Raw genomic sequence first — 22,594 nt, forward strand, 5'->3', positions numbered from 1 at the left:
TCACGGTGGTATACGATGTATACTGTTGTACGGATGAACCAGCTCGGTAAGAGAAAGGGATGCGTAGGGGAAGGGCAATCCCAGTCGGGCAAGATACCCACTCTCTTTTTTTTAAGGCGGTGTTTGGATCCAAAAATAGATCACGATTTAGGGCCCTAAATCGCGATATTCGGGTGATCGTGATTAAAAAAAAACGTGCTTCCGCGATCTTCATAATCAAATTGCATCTGTAATTTGCAATCTTGGGGCAAACATGGCGCTTCCAAACACCGCACAAAAGATCGTGATTTAGACAAAAGATCGCGATTTCAAACTTTCTACTCTGACCAGAAACTTTTATCGCGGTTTTTTCTCGTAGGGGCGCCAAAACATGGCGTCTGAAGACCAAGAGCGCGCGTCTTGGGACAGCGCGAAAGATGCCTTCCTGGTAGATGCCATGACGCAGCAAGCACAAGCAGGGAAGAGAGCTGACAGCGGCCTAAAGAAGGAAGCGTGGACCGAGGCACTCGCTGCGTTCAACACCCGTTTTCAGATGAAGATGTCGAGGCAGCAGATCAAGTCCAGACTGACAGCGGTACGTAAATCGTTTACAGCGCTTTCTTTTACAGGCTCTAACTATGATTTTTTCGTTTAACTACAGCTGAAAGGCATCTATACGTCGAGCAAGGCCATGCTGGACGCGTCGGGATTTGGCTGGGATGATAAACGTTATGTCGTGCTAGTGCATGACTCTGTTTGGGATGATTATGTCAAGGTACAACTACTGCGCACTACAATCATTGACAAACTGTCTTTGACTAATGTTTCACTGTGAACAGAGCCATCCAAAAGTTGTTGATTACCGCAGGAAGGCCATGCCATTGTTTGACGACCTTCGTGGCCTCTTTGAGGGAACATATGCTACCGGAGAGTATGCATTAGCCTCCGAAGAGCCATGCCCAGGAGACTTTGTTACATGCCCATCTTCTCAGCAACTAACGCAAGCACCAACATATTCTGGGCCTGTAGCTATTGACGAAGCTACAAGCTCCGATTCAGCCATGCAGCCGGAGCCTGCACCAGAACCAATAATTGCTGCTACCCGCAAGACAATAAGCAGTACAGGTGCCAAGAAAAGACGCAACGAAAGCGGTGGTGTACTAATTGCCGAAGCAATTAGTGAGGTTGCTACGGAATTGCGCCATAGAACTACTAAGATGCGAGCTCTGTCACCATCGCAGCGTGCCATCAAGCTGCTGCAAAAGGACTACGCCAACGACCTACAAACGGAAAATATTGCTCGAGCTTTCGATGTGATGCTGGACGAAAAAAAGGCAAAGGGATTTTTGGTAATGGAGGCCGGGATGCATGGCTGAATAATCAACTTCAAAATGCTCAGTAAGAGCTAGGCACCAAGAGCACGAACTCATTGCTGCATGTTAATTCGCTAACGTTGAAAAGCTACGTACGAATCCCACATGTTCTTAGCTAGTAGATCACGAAGATTACACGCTCGCCGATAATTTCCATTGGTACATGTACTACTCTCATGGTTGTAGGTATCAGGACGCTCATCGTCGGAATCTTCTTCTTCCAACTCGCCTTCTGGATCATCAGGTAAATCCTCCTGAAGCCTGATAAAATTGTGGAGAACACAGCAGACTCGAACAATTTTTGCCTGCGTATCTACCGAATATTCTGGCGCTTGCTTCAAGATAGGAAATCTCCGCTTCAACACGCCAAAAGCCCTTTCGATGACATTGCAAGCTTGCGGGTGTCTTAGATTATACAATTCTTTATAGTTCTGAGGCCTGCACAACCTAGCGTTAGCATTTTAGCAGATTCAAAAGACATTATACTCACCTTTCTTCTGTTTGTCCCCACTCCTTCAAATGATAACGAACACCACGATATGGAGTCATAACCTCTGTGGTTAGACCGTATTCAGCATCACCGAGGTCAAACAAGCCCGGCGGGGTCTTAATTCCCTTTCGCCTTGCGTCAACAAGCATCGTCGAATCTTCTGCAGAACCTGTATAGGTTTATTAGCTCATGCGTTAAGTGTAAGATAGGAAAATATTTTATCTACCTTCCCAACCTGACAGCACGTAGACGAACTGCATGTCGAATGTACACGCAGCAAACACGTTCTGACTGAGCTTACCAGTCCTATCACGAAATAGCTTCGCTTTTTCGCTGGGTACGTAGGCAGGGATGTGCGTGCCATCAAAGGCAAGGCGGCATTGACCGAACTGGCCAGCATATTTTGGTTCGTTCTGTAGCAGCTGTGACGGAGTGGCTGGTTGGACGAGATACATACTTGCCATGCTACAGACAGCATCAAGAACACGGTAGAAATGCCTGTTTAAGTGACACCAAAGAGTTAGTCAAAGCACGGACGTAACAACAATTTGAAAACTCACCGATGAATGGTTTCTCCGCTGTGTTGAAAGCGCTCTTGAAGATCGCTGTTCGAGGCGTCCTTTGCGATACTGTAAAGGAAGAAAGCTGCCTTTTCCTCTACACTGACACGGGACCAGGTGTCTGTCGATCCGCATTGTCAAGGGCAGCGCAAAAGCGTCTGAACACCGGCTTTGTCATGCGGTAGCTTCGGAACATGCGTGTCGGGTTTCTTTCAATGAGCTCGGCTACCCAACCGGATCCCGTCAGGATGGAGTTGTGGAGAGACGGCTTGTTAAAGTAGGTGTGCCCATAGTATCCGGCGACGAGAGCTAATACACGGATGACGTCGTCATCGTCGTCAGATGCATCCTCTAGCTGAGCGACAGAGTCTTCTTCACTCGTAGAGAATCGCAAAATCTGAAAGGTCACCGCTCGTTTAGAACCACTGGATTGCAATGAAGGCAGCGATCACGATCTTTTGGCCTTTGCGATTTTTGTCGTGCGGTGCCAAACGCGTCAAAATGCGATTTTCGGCTAGCAAGATGAGTTTGCGAACCGTCAGCAGCTCCTGATAAAATAGTGCGGTGGATCCAAACAGGCCTAAAGCCGCGGCTTTATAAATCCGGACGGAAACAGCACAAGCCAGTCTATATCCGGATGCATCCGGAAGAAAATGCAGGTGCACTTCGACTTTTGGGTGCACTGCGACCGAGGCGGAGCGTGAGGTAGTGAGCAAGACGCTGAGCGAAAAGGAGTCACACCGTGAAGCCAGAGCACGGAGACTGAGAGTCTACATGAGCGTATCCGGGCGGATAGAAGGAGGACTACAGACGCTGCAGATCCAGCGTGAAGCCGAGTCTGAGACAGCTGAGGAGAAAATGTGCACAGGGGCTCCGAAAATGTTATTTTTATTGAGACTGGCAAAACAGCAATAAAAAGTAACTTTAAGTGCTTGGAGCACCACGGCTGCAAAAAATATTGGTGTTATTGCATGCAATATACAGTGGGCTGATACTTGTCTAGTTGGTGGGAGCCTCACCACGCACAACCTTCCGGACTGTGGCAGCGCTCCAGTAGGTTCGGTTCACCTTGAGGAATAGAATCGACTCCAGGTGCAGCAGAGTCATGCTCTGGCGGTATATTCCCAGCACAGCCTTCGTCTGGCTGAAAAAGCGCTCCACAAGGTTAGACGTCTGCGCGATGCAGACTACGTGGTCTTTGAAGCGTGGTACTTTCTCCCACTGGCGACGTGCCTCCACAAGTGTGTCCTTCGCGAAATCATCTCTCGCAGCCTTGACTGGGGGCTCTTTATCTGTGGGTCGGGTACCACCAGATACGAGCTTGTCAAGCACGTCGGACGATTCCTCTGGGATGGCTGCCTCGTTGCCGAGAAGAGCCTGGACGCAAGCTTCCTCGAACGCGGGGCTCTTGACGGTCGATGCGTCAGGCGCGAGGTACTTCTTGACGTCTGGTGCCAACTTGATTAAGGCGTCGAACAGGTCGCGCACATCCAGCAGCGTGACACTATCAGCCTGTTGAAGCTGCTTCAAAGTTGGCTCGAACTTCTTGAGGCTCTCTAGAACACCCACAAGAGCCTTCTCGTCACGACGGGAGAGCAGCATCGACGTTATCTTATCGTCATCAATCTTATCCATTACTTCCTTGAGCTCTACATAGCGGTGGACCATCGCAAATGCAGACGACCAGTGAGTCGCCTGACGAAGTACCGGACGCAAGGTGGCCACTCGGCTGAATACAAAACATTAAAAAAATATAAAAAATATTAGAATTTAATCGCAGAGTAGTGTAAGATTAAAAGGGGACTTATCGTTAATGAGCAGCGACGATCAGGGGGTTCTTTAGCTTGATCATGATGGCCTGGACTTGATCAAGAAGGTTATCGTGCTCAGCGAGCATGAGGTTCACGGCCAAGTTGAGGCGGTGACTGGCGCGACCCACCAAAGGGACATTAAGTTCCTCAGCAATTTTACAGGTTACACTGCAATTGTCACCAACGATGTACGCGATGTTGTCAATTGACCTGTTAAAGAACTTTAGTATAGCCCCAATGAAAGACACATGTGCAGGGGCCGTATGGTCGTCCACATCGTCATCCACCAATGGGGCCATGACGAGCAACACGTTTTCAGTCTGCCCGTCGTGGCGAAAGGAGGCGAAGATCGCGACGAAGTGCTCCGACCGAAAGGTCCACCCGTCAAAAATGATGCCAAACGATTTAGAGAGGATATTGGCAATTACGGTCTCGACCTCACGAGTTAGTAGCGTCATGTACTTCACGAGACTGTCGGTCACGAGAGTGTCGGTCGACAGAGCGTCGATGCTCAAGTAGTCGGTAGCGGCCTTCGACTCGCAGAAGCTGAATGGAACGTTGGCTGTGAGCACCATGTCGATCCAGGCGAAGATCTTGTTCGTCTTGTCGTCGATGAAGCCGACAAGAGTGCCCTTCTCACCAAGAGCTGCCGTTACCTCAGCCACGAAGTTGGAATGCCACACAAAGATGTGCTGGAGCAAGTTCGTGTAGCCAGTGTTGGGCTCCATCTTGCGACGGACACCACAACGGCAGCGATAGAAGACGGTGGTCTCACCATCATCGTCCAACACGACCTCGAAGTAGAACCTTGCCACTTCCTTCGAGGTGAACAGAGCTGTAGACTGCTTGGCCTTCTTGTCCTTGCGCTTGGCCTTCTTTGACGGCCTCGTGGGCGCGATAGTGGCGTGACGCGTGGCTGAGGCTGTGGGCAGCTGGTTCTTCGTGCGCTTCGTGCGCTTCGGAGGCCTTGCGGTGGGTGTGAATATTGGAGCAGATTGGACAATGACAATGCTCCACAAATTGCAGGTGGGTCTCGCGGAGTCTCAGCGATCAACCATCAAAATGAGAGGGCAAGAGCGCGGCAGATCGATTGTAGATTGCAATTCAGCTGGACCGCTGGTCCGTAGGGCCCCATCGAGCCCTAGTAAAGGTTATTGCCTGGAGAGAGCGCAGAATAAATTATTTGCTTTTGAAATGGGAGCTCGCAAATAAATTATTTTACGGCAAAATAATTTTTTTAAAATAAAAATAATATTTTCGGAATCCCTGAATGTGCAGTCTGAAGGCGTCGGAGGTCGTAACGATCGACACGCTGGAGTGGATTCGAGCGAAGTTGTCCGAGACGGAGGCTCGTGTGGTGTCTACCGAAGAAAAGCTGGAAACCTAAAAACTAACGTTCCAACTTATAGTTGCTGAGTTGACGAAGCAGAATGCTAGTCTTATTGAGAGCACAAACGTCCATGAGTCGACTGTGACTGACCTGGAGAGAATACCTTAAGCTGAAGCACAGCACCTCTACGCCGCAGTACAGCCTTGTTCAGAAAGATAAAGAGACGCAACGTTGACAGTTTTTCTACAAAGTGATCTGACAAGCGGTTGTCGGCTTGAAATTGGATGAGCAGACGTTCAAATTCTTCGAGCTCGTCCCCACTCAAGACATTTTGAAAGTACTCGCGGATAAGCCGCTGGCGCTTGTCAGAGCTTGCAGACGAAGCCTCTTCGGCCACGGTGCTAGGTCGTGCAGCGTTCTTCTGTAAGAAGACGCGTAACAATGTCTGGGAAACCTGTGGCAGCGCCACTACACCGCGTTTAACAGCATCTTAGTAGTATTTACAGCGCTTGGGATGATTTGTGTATGTAGTTGCTCTTCTGACCACGAGCTTGGGCGTGAGTGGGTCGTCGTTTCGCGTTTTGTCTCCGTAAGCGGCCAGACAATGTTTGCACACAAGCTGCGCCCTTTTTCCATTATCGGGTAAGCCCGTTTCAGCGAACTGCTTCCTCTCAAAGCTTTGGACACGCCCCATTGTTTTTTTCCTTTGCGAGTTGGAGTGAAGTGCAGACAAAACGCGGGGAAGGGATCAATCGTTGACCACACGACGTGGTTTGGTCGTATAGTAGCATCCGAAAATTAGCTATACGCCCAGAAGTACATAGTATACAAAGTGCCGATCGGCAGCCGATAAAGCCGATTCGGCTTTATCGTGCTTCTGAATCGGCTTCTTGGATTTGCTATTGCGGCTTTATTTTACAAATTGGCTTATGAGCAGAAAGGCTATAAAGCCGATTCCCATCACGTGCTGTAAAACCGTCGGGAAGCTTGGTATTGTTCTCCAGCTGTACCGCACTCCACTGGTTTGATCCAAACGGGAGAATTCGCTCGACCAGTCCAAGCATGTACAGCGTCTCAGGCGCTGTCCAGCCTCTTCCTCGGACCATCGTGAAAAATTCGTTAGTGATGGCGGTACTGTTATTATAGCTCGATGTAGGAAGGCGCTTGCTGTCCAACCGCGTTTGGTTGAACGCGTTTAAAATGTCGCAATCTGCAGAGACTTTAAATTGCTCTTTGCAAAATGCGAGCGGTTTTGCGATACCTACCCCCTTGTTCTGCTTCAGGATCTGTGCCGTCTATATTTGCGATTTGCGATATTTTTGGAAGACCACCACTAAGTAGTTAGGCCACTAATCCACTATCGGTATTCAGAAATTCTAACTACTAAGTACTGTCGACGTACGTGTTAATACCGCTAGGCTACTAATCCACCACTTATTGTGAAAATCGATCGTTATGTCAAATGTTTTTGCAAATCCACCGTTTTAGAGCGCTGATAAGAGTGATTTGATATATATAAACGGAGGAAAGCTTATAATTAGATGGGCAGCCTCCTATTTATACTCCGTTTTATAATGAGCTTCGTCGTTCTTTTATAGCTGTTTCGCATGAAACGCCCATACTTAGATGGGCATTCCGACCTTCGGGTGCTTATATAAACACGCAATGGAGATAGAGAAAACCCGGTCTAGAGTAGAAGGTAAGATAGGCGAGTTTGGTCGCACCAGCAGAACAAGTGTACCAGCTGAAGACGCTGAGTTTGAGCTCGACGAGGTGCACGATAGCTTCGCAGTGTATATTTAATAGCAGAAATGAAGGTAAGCGCAGCTTTAGCTGCCTATTCTACACGCCCCGACATGAAACTGTATATGAAGCCGACGCAGCACGCCAAGCAGTCGTAGATAGTTCCACTTTCTGGTAAATCCTGGCTTTCTGTGTTGTTGCAAGCTAATTACAAGAAGCAAAAGACATTTAAAGGACCATTTATCGTCCAGCTGCACGTGTACGCAGCTAAAGAAGCTCGACAAAGAATTCGACGTGCTACGCCAGCCCGCATTGCTGCAGCGGCGACAGCTATCGTACCTGACAGAGCGCTCCAACGTGTAAGTCGGCGACATGGCTCGCACACATTGGGCTATTGACCAGGCCCGTCAGCCTGAAGGTGCTGAAGAAAGCCTTCCCAGTAACGCTACCTTTCGTCAAATGCAGCACCTGGACGCTATGCGTAGTCCGGGCAGAGCTGGAGGCCGCCAGGAATGCGGTTTACGAACTCTTACAGTGCGTCTTAACGGATCCAGCGAGATGCAGCTCACTATTGACATACAGGAGCTGCGAACAACACTGGGACTACCCTACTACAGTCTTGTTGCTAACGGAATTTTTTCAAACCTCCGCCCACCCCAAGAACCCGCCGTTGATATGGAGGATATTGACCATCTAAGTGACTAGGAGAGTAGATTGTAATGCATGTTAAAGGCAAAATATTGCTCAAATTCTCGCTACGCTCGAATTCTACCTTCTCACCCACCCCTCTCTCCTCCCTTTCTGCCCCCCCCGCGGCTATTGCTCCAAGTCTACCGCGAACATATCATCTTCCAAACCGGCATCTCCATATCCACAATGCCGAAACAGATTAACATTCGTATTCTCGTCCTTCACGCACGCCGCCATCGCCATCGCCACCTCCAACACCGCCTTCGGATAAAGCGGGAATACAAGGTTAGCATGTCTTGCTAGCCAGCATTTTAACTGCCCAAACACCACCTCGATGGGATTAAACTGAGGGCAGTACGGAGGTAGAAACAGCAGCATGGCTCCCACAGAATGTATGGCTTCCTCTAGCTCCGGGCACATATGAATGCACGCGTTATCCATTACAACGATGGGTCTGGGTACGGGCCAGGGGCTCAGACGAGGGAGTACACACTCAGCAAATGCACGGTGGAAACCAAGTCGATCAAACGTCCCTCGTGTTGTGAGTCACCCCACAAATCCGCTCACATCACATGCTACCAGAATGGAGACTCGCTCTCCACGTGCGAAAGGCGCCCGAACGATCGCTCGCTCTCCACGCTTCGCCCACGCGTACCGCCGTGCGTTGTCAAGCTCGCTCTTAGACGTTTCGTTCACGAAAATAAGCTGCTTGGGATAGCTGTACCAGCATCGAATCTTCCACATGAATGCTTCAATCGCGTCAGGCACTGTCTAGCGGGCCCTGTGCTCTAGCACCTTTCTGCTCAGCCTCAGCTCAAACTTTAGAAACCGTACGATGCCTGACGCTGATGGACCTGTCTTACCTGCACCGATTTTGATGTGTAGTGTCGCTTGGAGTTCTTCTACGTATAGACATGGGTGCTCTTAAACGTACATACTTACAGACGCCAATACTTCAGGATCACGGACATTGCTGGAGTCTCGACTGTCTGGCATTACGTGGCCACTTGACTTGAACGCTTTGTACCAGCGACGCACTGTGCGGCCTGACACCCCAAAGATGCGGCCCACTTGCTCGCACGGAACACTGTACGCATAGTGTAACGTGATGACCCTCCATCGAAAGTCTGCTGAGTACATGACTATAGCTCGACCGGTTAGATCTACTGGCTCCTCTGGTCTCTTGGCATTAACAACGATTAATGGCTCTCTATCCCGATATACACTCCAATTTAGTGAATGTATGGCGCCTTTTTATATCTTGCCCTAATTGCTTAAACTCGGTTTTACTTGGGATTTGGAATGGATATAGTGCTCGGTTTTCACAATACACCTCTAGACCATTAATCCACTATATTTTATCTACTAAAATACTGTTGACGTACGTACATGTATTAATACCTTTAGGCCACTAATCCTCTAATTTATGAATACCGATAGGTGAGGTATTCAGAAATTTTAAATGACTTCGAGATTTTAGACATTCGAGAGCTGTAGGTTATGTACTCCCCTGGAGTTAAGTATTGCAGCACCTGAAAATATTCACACGAAAATCTAATTTTAGCTAACTGGATTTTGTCTTAAAATTTCCTTACTTCAACTCCAGAAACTACAGCTCTCAAATACACACTTTTCTACTGTACCGTATTTCTTTGTCCAATCCATTACTGAGCTTTAGTTGTTGGAACAGCGCGACCATTGGATACCAAATAGATGTCGGATAGCTTATCGACGAATGCTCCAATACTAGTTCCAGTAAAATGAAGGGGCCACTGGAATAACATTTTGGACCAACGGATTTGACCCTTTTCTGACATTTTCTGTACAAAACCTGGGGTTACCGGTACCGTATGGGGCGACGCTCAGTCATTAGTGACAAATCCGACAGCCAATCAAATTGATTTTAATTCCGTGTCGTCGCTGCTTGGCGACAAATTCATTTATGCACACGTTTTACTTTTTTTTCTATGCAGGTATCTTTTATGCTGGCGGATAGGCTGGGCCACCTCAAGAATATGACTGTCGTCAATCACATAAGGAATACGGTATTGTAGGTTCTACGCAAATTTTTTCAGACCGACTGGTTCAATCGAGCGTCAGTCGCTCGACCACTAAATAGCATATGATGTCTATGCAAAATGAGAGGGACTTCTTTTGACGCTGCCAGTCTCGAAGATGTCGACGACATCACCAACACCAGCATCTCAAGAGCGCGTCCGAGCCTCCCCATATCCAGAACGGCACCGCAGCCCGGTCTCAAGTGAGGTCTACCAGCCCATGGCCTCCCACGTCTACCGGCTGGTCGTCCTGTCGATCGTGAAGGCAACAGTAGGCGAGCGCGACTCCTCCGGCAACACTCTTGATTCTTTTGTTGCTGGCGGAACTTCGTTTCAAGAGATATTGCAGAAGCGCTGGAAACAGTTCAGCCATCAAGTTAAAGGCAGGACAGTGAAAACCGATGGTACTTGGGACCATTGAGCCGGCTACAAAATCCAGTTGGACCAAGCTCATGGTATTCAAGGTAAAAAAAAAAATCGTCGATAGCTCAAAATCGAAGGTTGACTGGAACATGTGGCTTCATTCTATACACGTCAAAATTTTCATTCTGCTTATCTACGTTGATGGAGCTGGAATCGGGAGGAAGCAAGATCGTCAGACTTTCATGAAAGACTGCATCCGGCCTGCAGAAACTGACCGAGCTGGTGCGGCAGCAGAAATCTTGCTGCGTCTGGTTGTGAGTCGTCTACAGAACACACGGGAAATTACTTACGTCGGTGAAGCTATATTGTGTCGTATGTGGGCAAATGAAGTGACTCGAACGCTCAATCAATCGTTCAACGCGGGATGATGCAACACGAGCTCCACCGCCTTCATACATTTAAAGCTCCTCCGAGCAAGTGATTCTCGCATGCAGAGGCATCTCAATAGTATCGACTAAGCAACACACACTGCGCTCGACTGTGTGAACGCATCCATTGCCGAGGATGTTCGCCTTCGTAATAACTGGGATGCATATGCGCGCCGTTTGGAATGCTTCGAAATAAGCATTAAGACACGCAGGCTCAGATCGAGTCGTTCCTCCACCACATCGATCTTCCCGATCCAGACGAGCTGGCCGATCCGTTGGAGAAAACGGAGAATGTTGAAGACATCGAGCACCAATAGCTGGATAAAGCACCGGGTTGTTCCAATGCTAACATTTATTTCTAAGTTTTTTTCTTTTCATTTTACCCATCAGAAGCCTTCAAACTTAGCGTGCAAAACCCTAAGCATCTTCATCTAAGTTTTCCTCAATCTCGCCCAAATCTTGATGCATATCTGGAACTGGTCGCGTCTCGGATGACAATGGTCCTACCGTATTATAGGTATCGTCAACCATCCAGCCATAATGTTCAAATACTCGGGCCATGCTGACCCTGTCAAAGCGTCTGAACATCTCCACGATGAAAGGCATCATATCACGATTATTGAATTTCACGTAGAAGCGCTGGAACACTTTTTTCACGTAGCCAAACAGAAATTCAATGGGATTGAAAAACGGGCAATAATCAGGAAGAAAAATCGGTACAATTATAATGCTTCTAAGATAGTGCATGATTCCGGATTGTCAGTGGATTGATGCCCCATCAAGAATCCACACCGAATTTGTAAGGTCCTCTTGAAGTACGTAATATCTTGACAGCATCACACGAACTGTACACGATCAAATGCCCCCACAATGTCGTAGTAATCAACGACGCCGTTGATTTTAACGAAAGCAAGCAGCGAGACCCTTGGCTTCCGTTGAAACTCACCGCGAATTGCCACCTGATGCCCTCGAAGAGCGTAACCACGCTTCCGCAACATTCCACTGCTGTCGAACGCTACTTCTTCCAGAAAGACAATAGACTGATGTGTCCAATTAATGTGGTTGAGCTCTTCAGCGAAGCAAAAATATGTCACGCTCTTCCGCGAAACGAAAATATGGCACGCTCTTTTATGTGATAAGGGGGGGGGGATACGTTCAAGGCGAGACCAGAATCGTGTATTATTCTCCATACAAATGACTTTGATATGCAAAGCTGAAAGTGCTGGGAAATGAATCTTGAACCTCGTCAAGATATGACAGTGGTCTCTCCTCGAAAAATACACGAAGCCAAAGGCGTTGTTCTACTGAAAAATTCCTATCAGACTTCGTTGTGATACGATGGTAGGTTCCCATCTCTTCGTAAACACGAACACAGCTACCAATAGTTTGTGGGGTTTGTTGTAAATGCGTGCCAGCTCTTTCCTCGAGTAGCCGACGTAGTAGTAGCCGTACAGACAATGGAAGACCATGTTCGGATGGGCGTGCTGCTTAGTAGCTGCATCTTCCATCGTATTAAGTGACGGGATGTATACAGCGACAAGCGAGATCACGGCGACTCAGGGCCGCACGACACGAGATCCACAGCGACACAGTGCTACAGCAACACGAGACCACGTTGACAATAAAGTCCACGGATGTACGACACGAGACCACGGCGACGAGAGATCACAGTGACACCGAGCTACAGTAGCACGAGACCACGGCGACGCAGGGCCACACGACACTAGATCCACGGCAGCGAGAGACCCACCTTGGTACAAACCACAGCGAGTAGAGGTCAACGGCGGCACGAAACCAATGCCACACGAGACGACAGCGACAAGAGAGATGCAAACGAGAGAACCCGCTTGATTTTGACCAATGGCCGACCTCGGTTGATTGAACTGGCAACTCGTCAAACCAGTCCGGCTCGCATAATTTAACACCAATTTACAATTTTAGTATTCTAAAAGCTAAGGACCTCTTCCATAATTCATCCAAATGTGAACAGCTGAACTGATTTTTAGCTGGGTTCTCCCATCCGCTGTTTTGGCAATTCCGCGGGAAGCAAACGCGAAATATGTCAATTAGCAATCCCCTGGATGTCATTATACACTATAAATATCAAAACCTAATAAGAAATGAGATTTACTAAAATAGGAAATTCTGATGTGTACTGTTGAGCTCAGTTATCCTCAGAGTCCGCCAATAAATACTGATTCACCATATAAATTTTGGCTGGGCTTCCGACAAATATTTGTCGGAAGCTGTCGGAGATAAGATACCAACCCACACGTGACCATTGGCCAAAATACGAAAATTAAGACATTTTAATTGGTGTAAAGCTGACAGCCCCTAACCTGATCACTATCCCATTAATACCTAATTATCTGTCGAAAATAAGTGTTTATTCATCCATACATTCCCTACTTTCGCCATCCATTCCGTAAAACGCGGTGGCAGCACTAGGATTAGTCGTGAGCAGCCTGATAAACCTGAATCGCTGATCCACCCAGTGAACGTGTTCTTAAAAATCTCAATTGTCTCACCAAAGCAGGAAAGCGGTCGACCCCTGTTGTGACGCGCAAGAAGGAAGGCTGCAATCGATTCCCGCGCTTCCGCACTACTCACATCGATCCGCTTATTTTCTTATCTGTGTTTTTTGTCGTTTGGTTGACGTTCCTCTTCCTACCAGACTATCACGGCTCGGTCGGCGGACAGCGCTACGTTGCTCCTTGACCGACGATTCATCGTCGGCTTCTTGTAAACTCGCTTAATAATCAGAAAAATTGGGTGGTTGACTCCGTCGATCTGAATGATCGAACTAAGCTTCTGTCGTGGTCGAAGACTCCCATCAGCATCGATGGAATCGCTAAGCTCACTGAGTGAGGAAGGAGCCGATCGTGACCACCCTGTAGCGTCTTCATTTTACACGGCAAAAGCTCCTGTTGCGACGGTTTGAGATATGATTGTATCCTGCTCCGTATACATGTATATAGGTCTCGTCCTGAACTCTCTTGCATGGGGGTGGGCGCGATGGCATCGTACCACACTGAGCCTGGAGCTGTGGGTGGATGGGTCCCAACCAAAGCTGCTGCTGGCTTTCATGGCTGAGTAGACACGGTACTCCTTTTTCAGTTCAGCCATCTTGTTTTGAAGTTGTTTGCGATATCGTGTTTGGTCCGTGAGCAGGCGGTCGTTAAAATCTCGGAGAATGCAGTTTCAAACTGCCCTCTTGAAATTGCCTTCGAAGAAAACACCTAGACGCATCACCTGGTCTTAAACTTTGTTAATAAACCGAGCAGTGATGCTTTGAACACCATCGCTGAGGAAGAAAAGAAATGAAGATGTTGATCTTGAAATGGAATTTGAAACTCCTGACATCGTGTTCCCCCAAATCTATAATGTTATAAATATATACATGTTTTAGCGCGAAAGCTAAAACGGTTTTATGCTCGACTTTTTAAATATATTTATGAAGGAGTGAGATTTCCCCCCAACAATATTTTCTAGTGCCAAGCGGAAGATTACATGAGCTCTCTGCCAGTATACCAGGAAGAGCATACTTCAGATGATGAAGAGGAATGGGATGTCCTTCTTCTTATGGGCGTTGTAAAATCCGATGGTCGATATATAAAAGCTCATTTTGCGAAAGAGAGATGTCGTACATCGATACTGACAGGGGCTATGTACTATGAGAAGCTGCTGAATAGTCAAAGTCCAGTACGTTTCTCGGAAGCGGCTAGAATAAGCGTTCATACCTTTAATTTGCTTCTCTCGGAACTCGAAGCAACTTCAATGCTACCAACGACATCCCCTGTTTGTAGCGGAGAGCGTCTGCTTATATTTCTGTACGTTTTAGCAGGAAAAGCAGCACCATGGCTCAGGAACGCTTCCAGCATGGACCAGGGGACAATTTCGAAAGATGTTCGGCACCGTATAGCAGCAATAAAGACACGATGAATAACTTTCATTAACCTACCAGGAACAAGCACCACAGAAGAGATTACCGAATCAAACAAGTTTTTTTTTCTATTTCAAAATCTGCTTGGGCGCGTTAGATGGAGCTCATATCGCGATCGCGCCTTCTACTGAAATTGCTTCGAGATTAAGAAACTGAAAAGTTTACTTTCGACTTATGTCCTCGGCGCATGCAACTTTGCAATGGAATTTCTCTATGTACTACTTGGATGGGAGGGATCAGCTCACGCTGGACGTGTACTTGAAGATGCAGTTCACCACGACTTTCAAATCCCCGAAGGTGACTTGTGTAAGCTATTTACCATTCTTTTGTTTTGCTAATACAATATTGGGATACAGGTAAATACGTTTTAGGCGACGCTGGTTACGCTTTAAACAGCTACACCATGACCTTCTACCGGGGAATCCGCTATCACTTGAAGGAGTTTGGCGACGGCCTTAAAAAAACACAGAACAAAGAAGAGTCGTACAACGTACGCCACTCGATGTTGCGAAACGTTATTGAACGAGGCTACGGAGCAGTGAAGAACAAGGTTCCGGTTTAGCTAAGTACGAAATCGTACTCACTTGAAGAGCAGATTGAGCTGATACAGGCGGCTTCGCCGTTTTCAGTTTTATTCGTCACAGCCGTGACGAATTTGCAAATACTCACGGTACTTCCAGACGCAACGACGATGCAGACCCTGACGAGGTTGGCGCGGGAGACACAGAGCCAATTGGTGCAGACGATGGCACCATGAAAAAAACTACGTGATGACATCGCAACAGCAATGTGGGTAAACTACCTTATTACTCTTGCCGGAAGATTCGGAGAGGTCGTAGTGTAGGAACTCAAGCAAAACTATTACCTCATAAGGCGCCCAACGCACAACTGGGCCAATTTAAATATGATTTTATCATCTAAGTTTGTGTCACCGCCAATATTTGCTCTTACAGGCACACTCTTCTCAATCGGCGGGATTGTCACTCCATCCGCGTCCCAATTTAGGCTTTATAGATGATAGATAATTTTGTCTTAGATACTGCTGAAATTGGCATGTGGAACGCGCAGATTATATAGCGATCAGCTGGATATAAAATATCCGCTGAAATGGTCCCAATCAGCTGAAACCTAGACTTGCGGAACAGACCCTAAAGCTCTCTAGCCGCGCCTTAGGCTTGGATTTTACCGAAAACGCCGCATCTCTACTACCTTCGGAGATTCACTAGCGCTTCGTGAAGACTGAGATGCTTAGTACTTATGCTCAATTGATTCTCCATTTTGCGACACTGAGAATGTTCGACACAGGTCGAGTTGGACTGGACGTGTACACCACAACATTCGTCGACGTTAAAGGCATGATTGGAGAGTACACTGGGGAGATCAGTGAATGGTCTGCTTTAGTGGCAGGCCAGCTCGACCAAGCCCGCAAATAGAATAGTGGATACACTCTACTTTATCCTACCAAATTGGCGAAGAAGAAGCTTGTCTACGTGGATGCTGTCGAGACTGGGCCCATCACAAGATTCATAAGCCACGCTTGTGACCTGAGCGCTGGATTTGTCGCGATACAGAACCGCCACAACGTTAATATATATGTGAGGATGATCAAAGATGTGAAGGCAGGCGCTGAAATAATGGAAACGAAAGATGCGCTTGTGACGACTGCTGGAAAGGTAAGTTGGAGAATTAGGTGAGCGCAACACTTTTGTGAAAGTCCGCACTCGTAGCTAGACAAGGTGGCTAACGAGAATACAGGTCAAGCTCACTGACTAGTGTGTTAGCAAGATCGCGGCTTGCACGTTGTTGCAGATGTCCCAGAAACAGTCCCCGACACAGCGGCACTTATGGAAAGAGCCAAGGTCGGGGAAACAACATACTTGTTATAGGTACGACTTGTTATAGGTACGATTACGTCTGGCCACGGGTGCTCAGTCAAGAGCGCACGGCCTTCTTTGCGGGATCCTCGTACACAGGTCGACGAGCATGTAAATTAGCCAGTCTCATGTTGACTTCTGGAATCTTAAGAAGATCCTTTATCTTGACTACTTTAACGGAAGCTTTGGTGGATCTGAGTCCAACTGCGCGTTATAGCGCACATAACATGATGTCTGTGTGACGAAGTGGTTTGGAATTTTCTCGATGACGATGTGGTGTCACGACTACGACTTGGAGATAGCGACTGATAATGATCGGCTTATTGGTGGATACAGCCTCGGCCGCACCCGTGTGACATGGATGGAGACTAAGACAAGGGAGATTGTGGAAAGAAGTGCGTGCCTGATTGCAGATCATCCCGAAATTGCACGATAAGCGTGCTTCTTGGGGATGCATATCCTGGAGTGCAAGAAAACGCTTCAGTCCGTCGGACTTGAACTTTCCCTAACCGGTTGTGCCTAAAGATTGGCGGAACGTTATCCAGGCTCTTCTCACTGCAGTTCCGCTCGTCAAAGAATGAAACGGCTCTTCAGACTTCTCTCATCCAAGAAAAGCATGCGCTGGACGGATTAAAGACACATGAAGCCAAGAAAGAAGACACTGTAAGGCCGGTTCTAAACGGGATCATCATCGGATTATGATCTACAAACTCGATACCTGATTGGCTAAAAAAGACATATATTTTTTTAGTTACAATCGATGATCCCAAAATGGGATCATCACTCACTTTGGGATCAGGGGTCACGGGCACCATTCAAGAGAAAGACAATGAAAGTATCTCGCATTGTGGTCTGTCTCGCCGTTGTTGTTGCTGTGAGCGAATTACGTCGTCGACGTAGATCGAACGTTGTTTCACGCAAACGTTTGGAATGGGAGCCGCATCGAGATCGACTAGTGCAAGAAGGACAATTCGATCGCTATTATAGAATGAATGTTATAGCATTCGAGCGGCTCGTTGAATCTCTAAAGCCTGTCTTAGAACGCGATCAATTGAAGTCACGGAATAGAACTGGTATCGAACCAGTAACGCCAGTAAACAAGGTACAAATGACTATATCATGGCTCGCTGGAGGCTCTTATCATGTAATTCGAGCTCTGGCCGGTGTTAGCACCTCTGAATTTTATTCTGCTGTTATTGAAGTGATGAATGCAATATGGGATGACCCTAGATATCAAATTACGGCTCCTGTTTACGACATGGAATCTATTACTCGAGCAGCATCACAATTTGCAGATATTACATACAACATTCTTACGGGTTGTGTTGGTTGTGTGGATGGGTGGTTGCGCACTATAAAAGCTCCAAGTGCAAATGAAGTCCCCGACGTATCAGCTTTCTTTTCGGGTCACTACTTGTGCTACGGTATAAATGTGCAGGCCATGTGTGACGCAGCGTGCAGATTTACCGGTTATTGTTTTAGCTCACCAGGAAAGGTTTCGGATAGTGTGGCTTTTAAAAAGTGGCCATTGCACACTTCTATCTCCAATTTACCCTTTAGGTATTATGTCATCGGTGACAACGCGTACCCATTGTCATCATCCGTGCTGGTGCCCTTTACGAAACCGGAGATTAAAAGCAGAGATTATTCCGACTACAATTTTTATATATCCCAACTACGCATTCGAATTGAAATGACCTTCGGTCTCCTGGTTAATAAGTGGCAAATATTTAAGAGGCCACTGGCAGTGGACTATGTACATGCAGGGCTCGTCATCAAAACTTGTATGAAATTACATTATTACGGTATTAACGAGCGCATTTCTCAACCGGAAAGTGGAGGACCAACTAATGCCGCGTCAAGAGAATTTAAAGCAATGGAAAACTGCAGCTATTTGCCCACAGTAGCTGACGACACGGGTAAAGATAATATGCAGGTTGTAAACGGTCATATCTTTCACAAAGTGGTTTTAGAGCACATTCAGAGATACAATTTAGCAAGGCCTTTAAGTAAATAAAAACCAATCGGGATATTAAGTTACAAAACAAATATTCATTGATCCGTTAGTCCCTCATTATGTGATCTTGAAGCTCGTCCGATTTCTCCTGCGCAGTCTGAACGCGCCGAAATGCAGACTCACGTTCACGTTCTAGATCAGCGACGTCCATCCCTTTAAGTCCGTTCTCATGAATGCGTATGTCGAGATCGTGCAATGCTTGACGGCTACGAGCTAAAATTCCATCCACAGCGGCTATTTTCTCCACCAATACATTTCTCTCCATCTTCTCGCGTTGAAGACGTGCAACAGCGGTTTTCTCCTCAATTAACGCTCCTTTTGCACTCGATACTTCAATCTCGACGAGTTTGAAAACAGCTTCAGTGAGAATGGAAACGGAATCGAGACTCTTTCGTTGGTCCTCTTGTTTTTGCCGCTTCCTATTCACTTTCTGCTTCTTTTCACTTGGCTCCCGCTCTTTTGATTCGTCATCTTCGTTATCCTCGTAAATACAAGTAGCACAAAATTCCCGACCTTAACTGCGTTCTTTACACCACAAGTGAACGTACATGGCTACTTTATCTCCTTGGCAAAATTGCCAAAATTCGTCATGTGAGCCTGATAATCCGCATCTTACTTCGGCTGCGGCGAAACGAGAATTACATTCCTTCCACATAGACTTAAGTTTTGCACCGAAATGAGCCGTAATTAACTGCGGTTCAATACCCTCAAACAACGAGTCTGGAGACACAAAACGGTCGAAGTCATCGTCAAATGTACTAAAAGCTTCGGCCACCTGCTCCCAGAACTCCCGACCACCCTCATCTAGCTCACGCCGTGTAAGTGCGTCACCGGATGTGATAAACTTCTCGAAAAACTCTTCAGAGAAGAGTACGTTGAGCAGGCGATACAAACAGTGTTTGCTTCTGCGTTGAGTGGTCTCTGCAGAAGTACCCCTACCACGTTTGGCCTGCCGCGGACGGTCCAGTAGCAGCTCCATGGCATTCTGGGACTCATCGTACCCCTCAAGGATAATAACTTGATCGGCTTTGTTGGTATTCTTCGCCACAGAAAGCTTACGCGCGGTACACTCTAACTTTAGTTGATCTACCGTCCAAGTGCTGAAGTCGTCCGACGAGGGTGGAGGAACTGTGCGCTTGCTGCCTGCCTTCTGTACAGCAGTCCAGTGTGTGCTCACGCAACCTCCACTACTAGTGGAGACATCTGCGACCGTCGAGACGGCGGACTTCATGCTAAACGAGAGACCTCGAGCACACCGGTTTGTGTTTCTGAAGCAAAACGTCTGTGCTTCGTGACCCGAAGGGTCACGACCCCGTTAAGAGTGAATTAATCATGATCTGCACGTACACTTAACCCTAACTGGATCATGCTCCGTCGTGATCCCGCTAGGAACCGGCCTAAGCCTGAACTATATTGCTGTTGGCTGTTAGCGCCCAGCTGCACACCTTACCGACACTGTACGCCAAGAATCCAATCCCGAAGATGTATACCAAGTTGTATGCCAGCTTGGCTGTCCGTGTAATGGGTCTACTATAAGCCCACCACTTCGACTTACACAATAGCGCACGTGTATGATGAAGCGTAAGTTGCGTTTCACTTAGATTAACTATACCTTCGTCCGAAAGTATAGATTTAATTAAATAGGAAAGAAAGCCGATTTTCGGTAAAAGTGAGAGCTGTCCATCTGTTTGTTTGGGGTTTCCTCTTATTCTAATACTCTAAATGAAAGGTATTTTACAGCAAATGATTGACTGAATCCTACCATCCTAATTGGCTGAAAATATTGACGTTTAACCCATGAATGCCTAAATGCGTGCAGACCAACAGTCTGCAAAATGTAATCATTGTTGCATCTCACACCAACGTGGAAAACCTCGCTCGTAACCAAGTGGCTATGTAAAGCCACTTGCGTGTAACCCTCCTACGACCCCCCCCCCGTTAAGCGAAGACTCTCTAGTTTTAACACACCGTTCAAAGTATTGACGAGGCCGTCAAAACGTTTGAGAAACCCGAGTTCATTTTGCAATGCGCTCGGCGAGGATGACACCCGCACAAAAGTCTGCTACGGCTGTGCCTGCACCTGCAGGCACCACCACCTCAGTGTCCACGCAAGCGAGCACGCCTGCGCCAGAGGGAAACTTTCTGTCGCTCAATACCACATTCTGCATAAGCAGAAGTGTGCACAAGCTACGACTGATAGACCGTCAGTCATGATGGAGGGCTCGTCATTTATGTCTACTGATGGAGACATGACCGGAGACTATGGATCTGACATTAAAGACGTCCCTATGGAAGACGAGGACACCTTGTCTTCAGCGGTCGACTCTAAGTCGACCGAACCAACGCCCAATCCTCCTGTTGGGTCGCGGGGTGGCCGTGACGATGACCCGGACGCTCCTGAATTGAAGCGTCCGCGTAATGAAGAAGAGGCGCAGCCACTTGTGCCGGTGCCGCCTTCTTCCTTTTGAATTCATTTGTGGTTCCTCTGCCAACATTATCTGCGTTCAGCTTCTGCCTGTCTACAGAAGCTGCTATTGCGTCCTGGACAAACCATATTACAATTTGTCGGCGCTGGCCAAAGTCCAGTGATTGCTGACTTGTTCAGCACGGATTCCTTCTTCGCAGCCAGTTCAGCCTGTGAGCCGTCTGTACCCTGCACAGGCGTGTTGTCCTTCGCAGCAGACCCGATCTGCGCACTGTCTGTGCCCAGCACAGACGTGTTTGTTTTCACAGCAGTCCCGGCCTGCGCGCTGTCTGTAACCTGCACAGACGTGTTGTTCTTCGCAGCAGACCCGATCTGCGCACTGTCTGTGCCCTGTACAGACGTGTTCTTCTTTGCAGCAGACCCGAGCTGTGCGCTGTCTGCACTTCGCACAGACGTGTTTGTTTCTGCAGCAGGCCCGGCCTGCGCGCGGTCTGGACCCAGTTCAGACATCTTCTAGTTCGCAGTGCCTGTGCCCCGCACAGACAAGATATTCTTTGTCGTCACCTCGTTCCCAAAACGAAACGCTTGGCTTCGCGTCGTCCTCGCTGATACCACGTCGGCATGAGTGTTCTTCAGCGGTTGTTTCGACGCAATTGTGGACCCCCCCCACTTAAGAAGCTATCCAACGTTCCGAGGAAGGTGGAGACGAGAATGCCGCATGACATTCACGTAAAGAGGTGTATGCCCTGTCGATGCAAGCACAGAGTTGTTAATGGCAAAATCTGTCATCAGCAAGCAGTCGCTCCACTGTTGTAACGAGGGTGCGTAGCTCTTCAGTACGTCACCGAGCACGCGATTCACGCGATCGGTCCGTCCGTCCGTCTGCAAATGATCCATAGTCGACATTGACAGCTGTGTTCCAAGAAGTGCGAATACGTTTTACCAGATCCGCGCTGTAAAGCGTGGATCACGGTCTGACTCAATGTCGAGCGGCATTCCATGATGGCGGAACACCATTTCAACAAACAGTCGTGCAGTCTGCACGACCGTGGCTATAGCCGGTACTGCAGCAAGATAAACATTTTGCTGAATCGGTCAACAAAGACCACAACGCTAGTCCTCCGCTTGTTGTCTGGCGATAAACCGACAACAAAGTCCATACAAATGGACTGCCCGCCCTCCGACGGTGTCGGTAGTGACTTTAGTGGAGCCTACAAATACGCAGCAGGCTTCACGCGCTGGAACACTTCGCAAGCACGTACGTACGTACTTGCGTACCCACTTATATCGGGGGTTCCAGTTGACGTTACCCGAGAGAATAGTGTATGTCTTCTCACAGCTCGGATGCCCTGCCGTAGAGGCATCGATATTCTCGTACATGATCCGCATACGCAGATCATAATCATTCGGAACGACGATGCAGATCACATGGTCGTCCACTGCGTTGTAAAGCAGCAGTCCTCGGGCACCCGATATCGGTGTGCACGAGCTTGCCGATGCGTCGGAAGGTG

At 47.8% G+C, this 22,594-nt stretch overlaps 2 protein-coding genes across 2 annotated transcripts; both read left to right on the top strand.

Annotated features, from left to right (window-relative positions):
* Nucleotides 1-370: 370 nt before the first annotated feature.
* Nucleotides 371-1,355, top strand: PITG_05571 (uncharacterized protein; the record flags this gene model as incomplete). Its single annotated transcript, XM_002999153.1, has 3 exons — nt 371-574; nt 641-754; nt 819-1,355. The coding sequence occupies 3 exons, from the start codon at nt 371-373 to the stop codon at nt 1,353-1,355; spliced, it is 855 nt and encodes a 284-aa protein (XP_002999199.1).
* A 14,704-nt stretch (nt 1,356-16,059) lies between these two features.
* Nucleotides 16,060-17,343, top strand: PITG_05572 (uncharacterized protein; the record flags this gene model as incomplete). The annotated part of the gene is made up of 3 exons (XM_002999154.1): nt 16,060-16,150; nt 16,577-16,626; nt 17,236-17,343. 3 exons carry the CDS (start codon nt 16,060-16,062, stop codon nt 17,341-17,343), a joined length of 249 nt encoding a protein of 82 aa, XP_002999200.1.
* Between the last annotated feature and the right edge of the window lie 5,251 nt (nt 17,344-22,594).

Source organism: Phytophthora infestans, genomic scaffold (genome assembly GCF_000142945.1).
Source record: "Phytophthora infestans T30-4 supercont1.7 genomic scaffold, whole genome shotgun sequence".
NCBI lineage: Eukaryota > Oomycota > Peronosporomycetes > Peronosporales > Peronosporaceae > Phytophthora > Phytophthora infestans.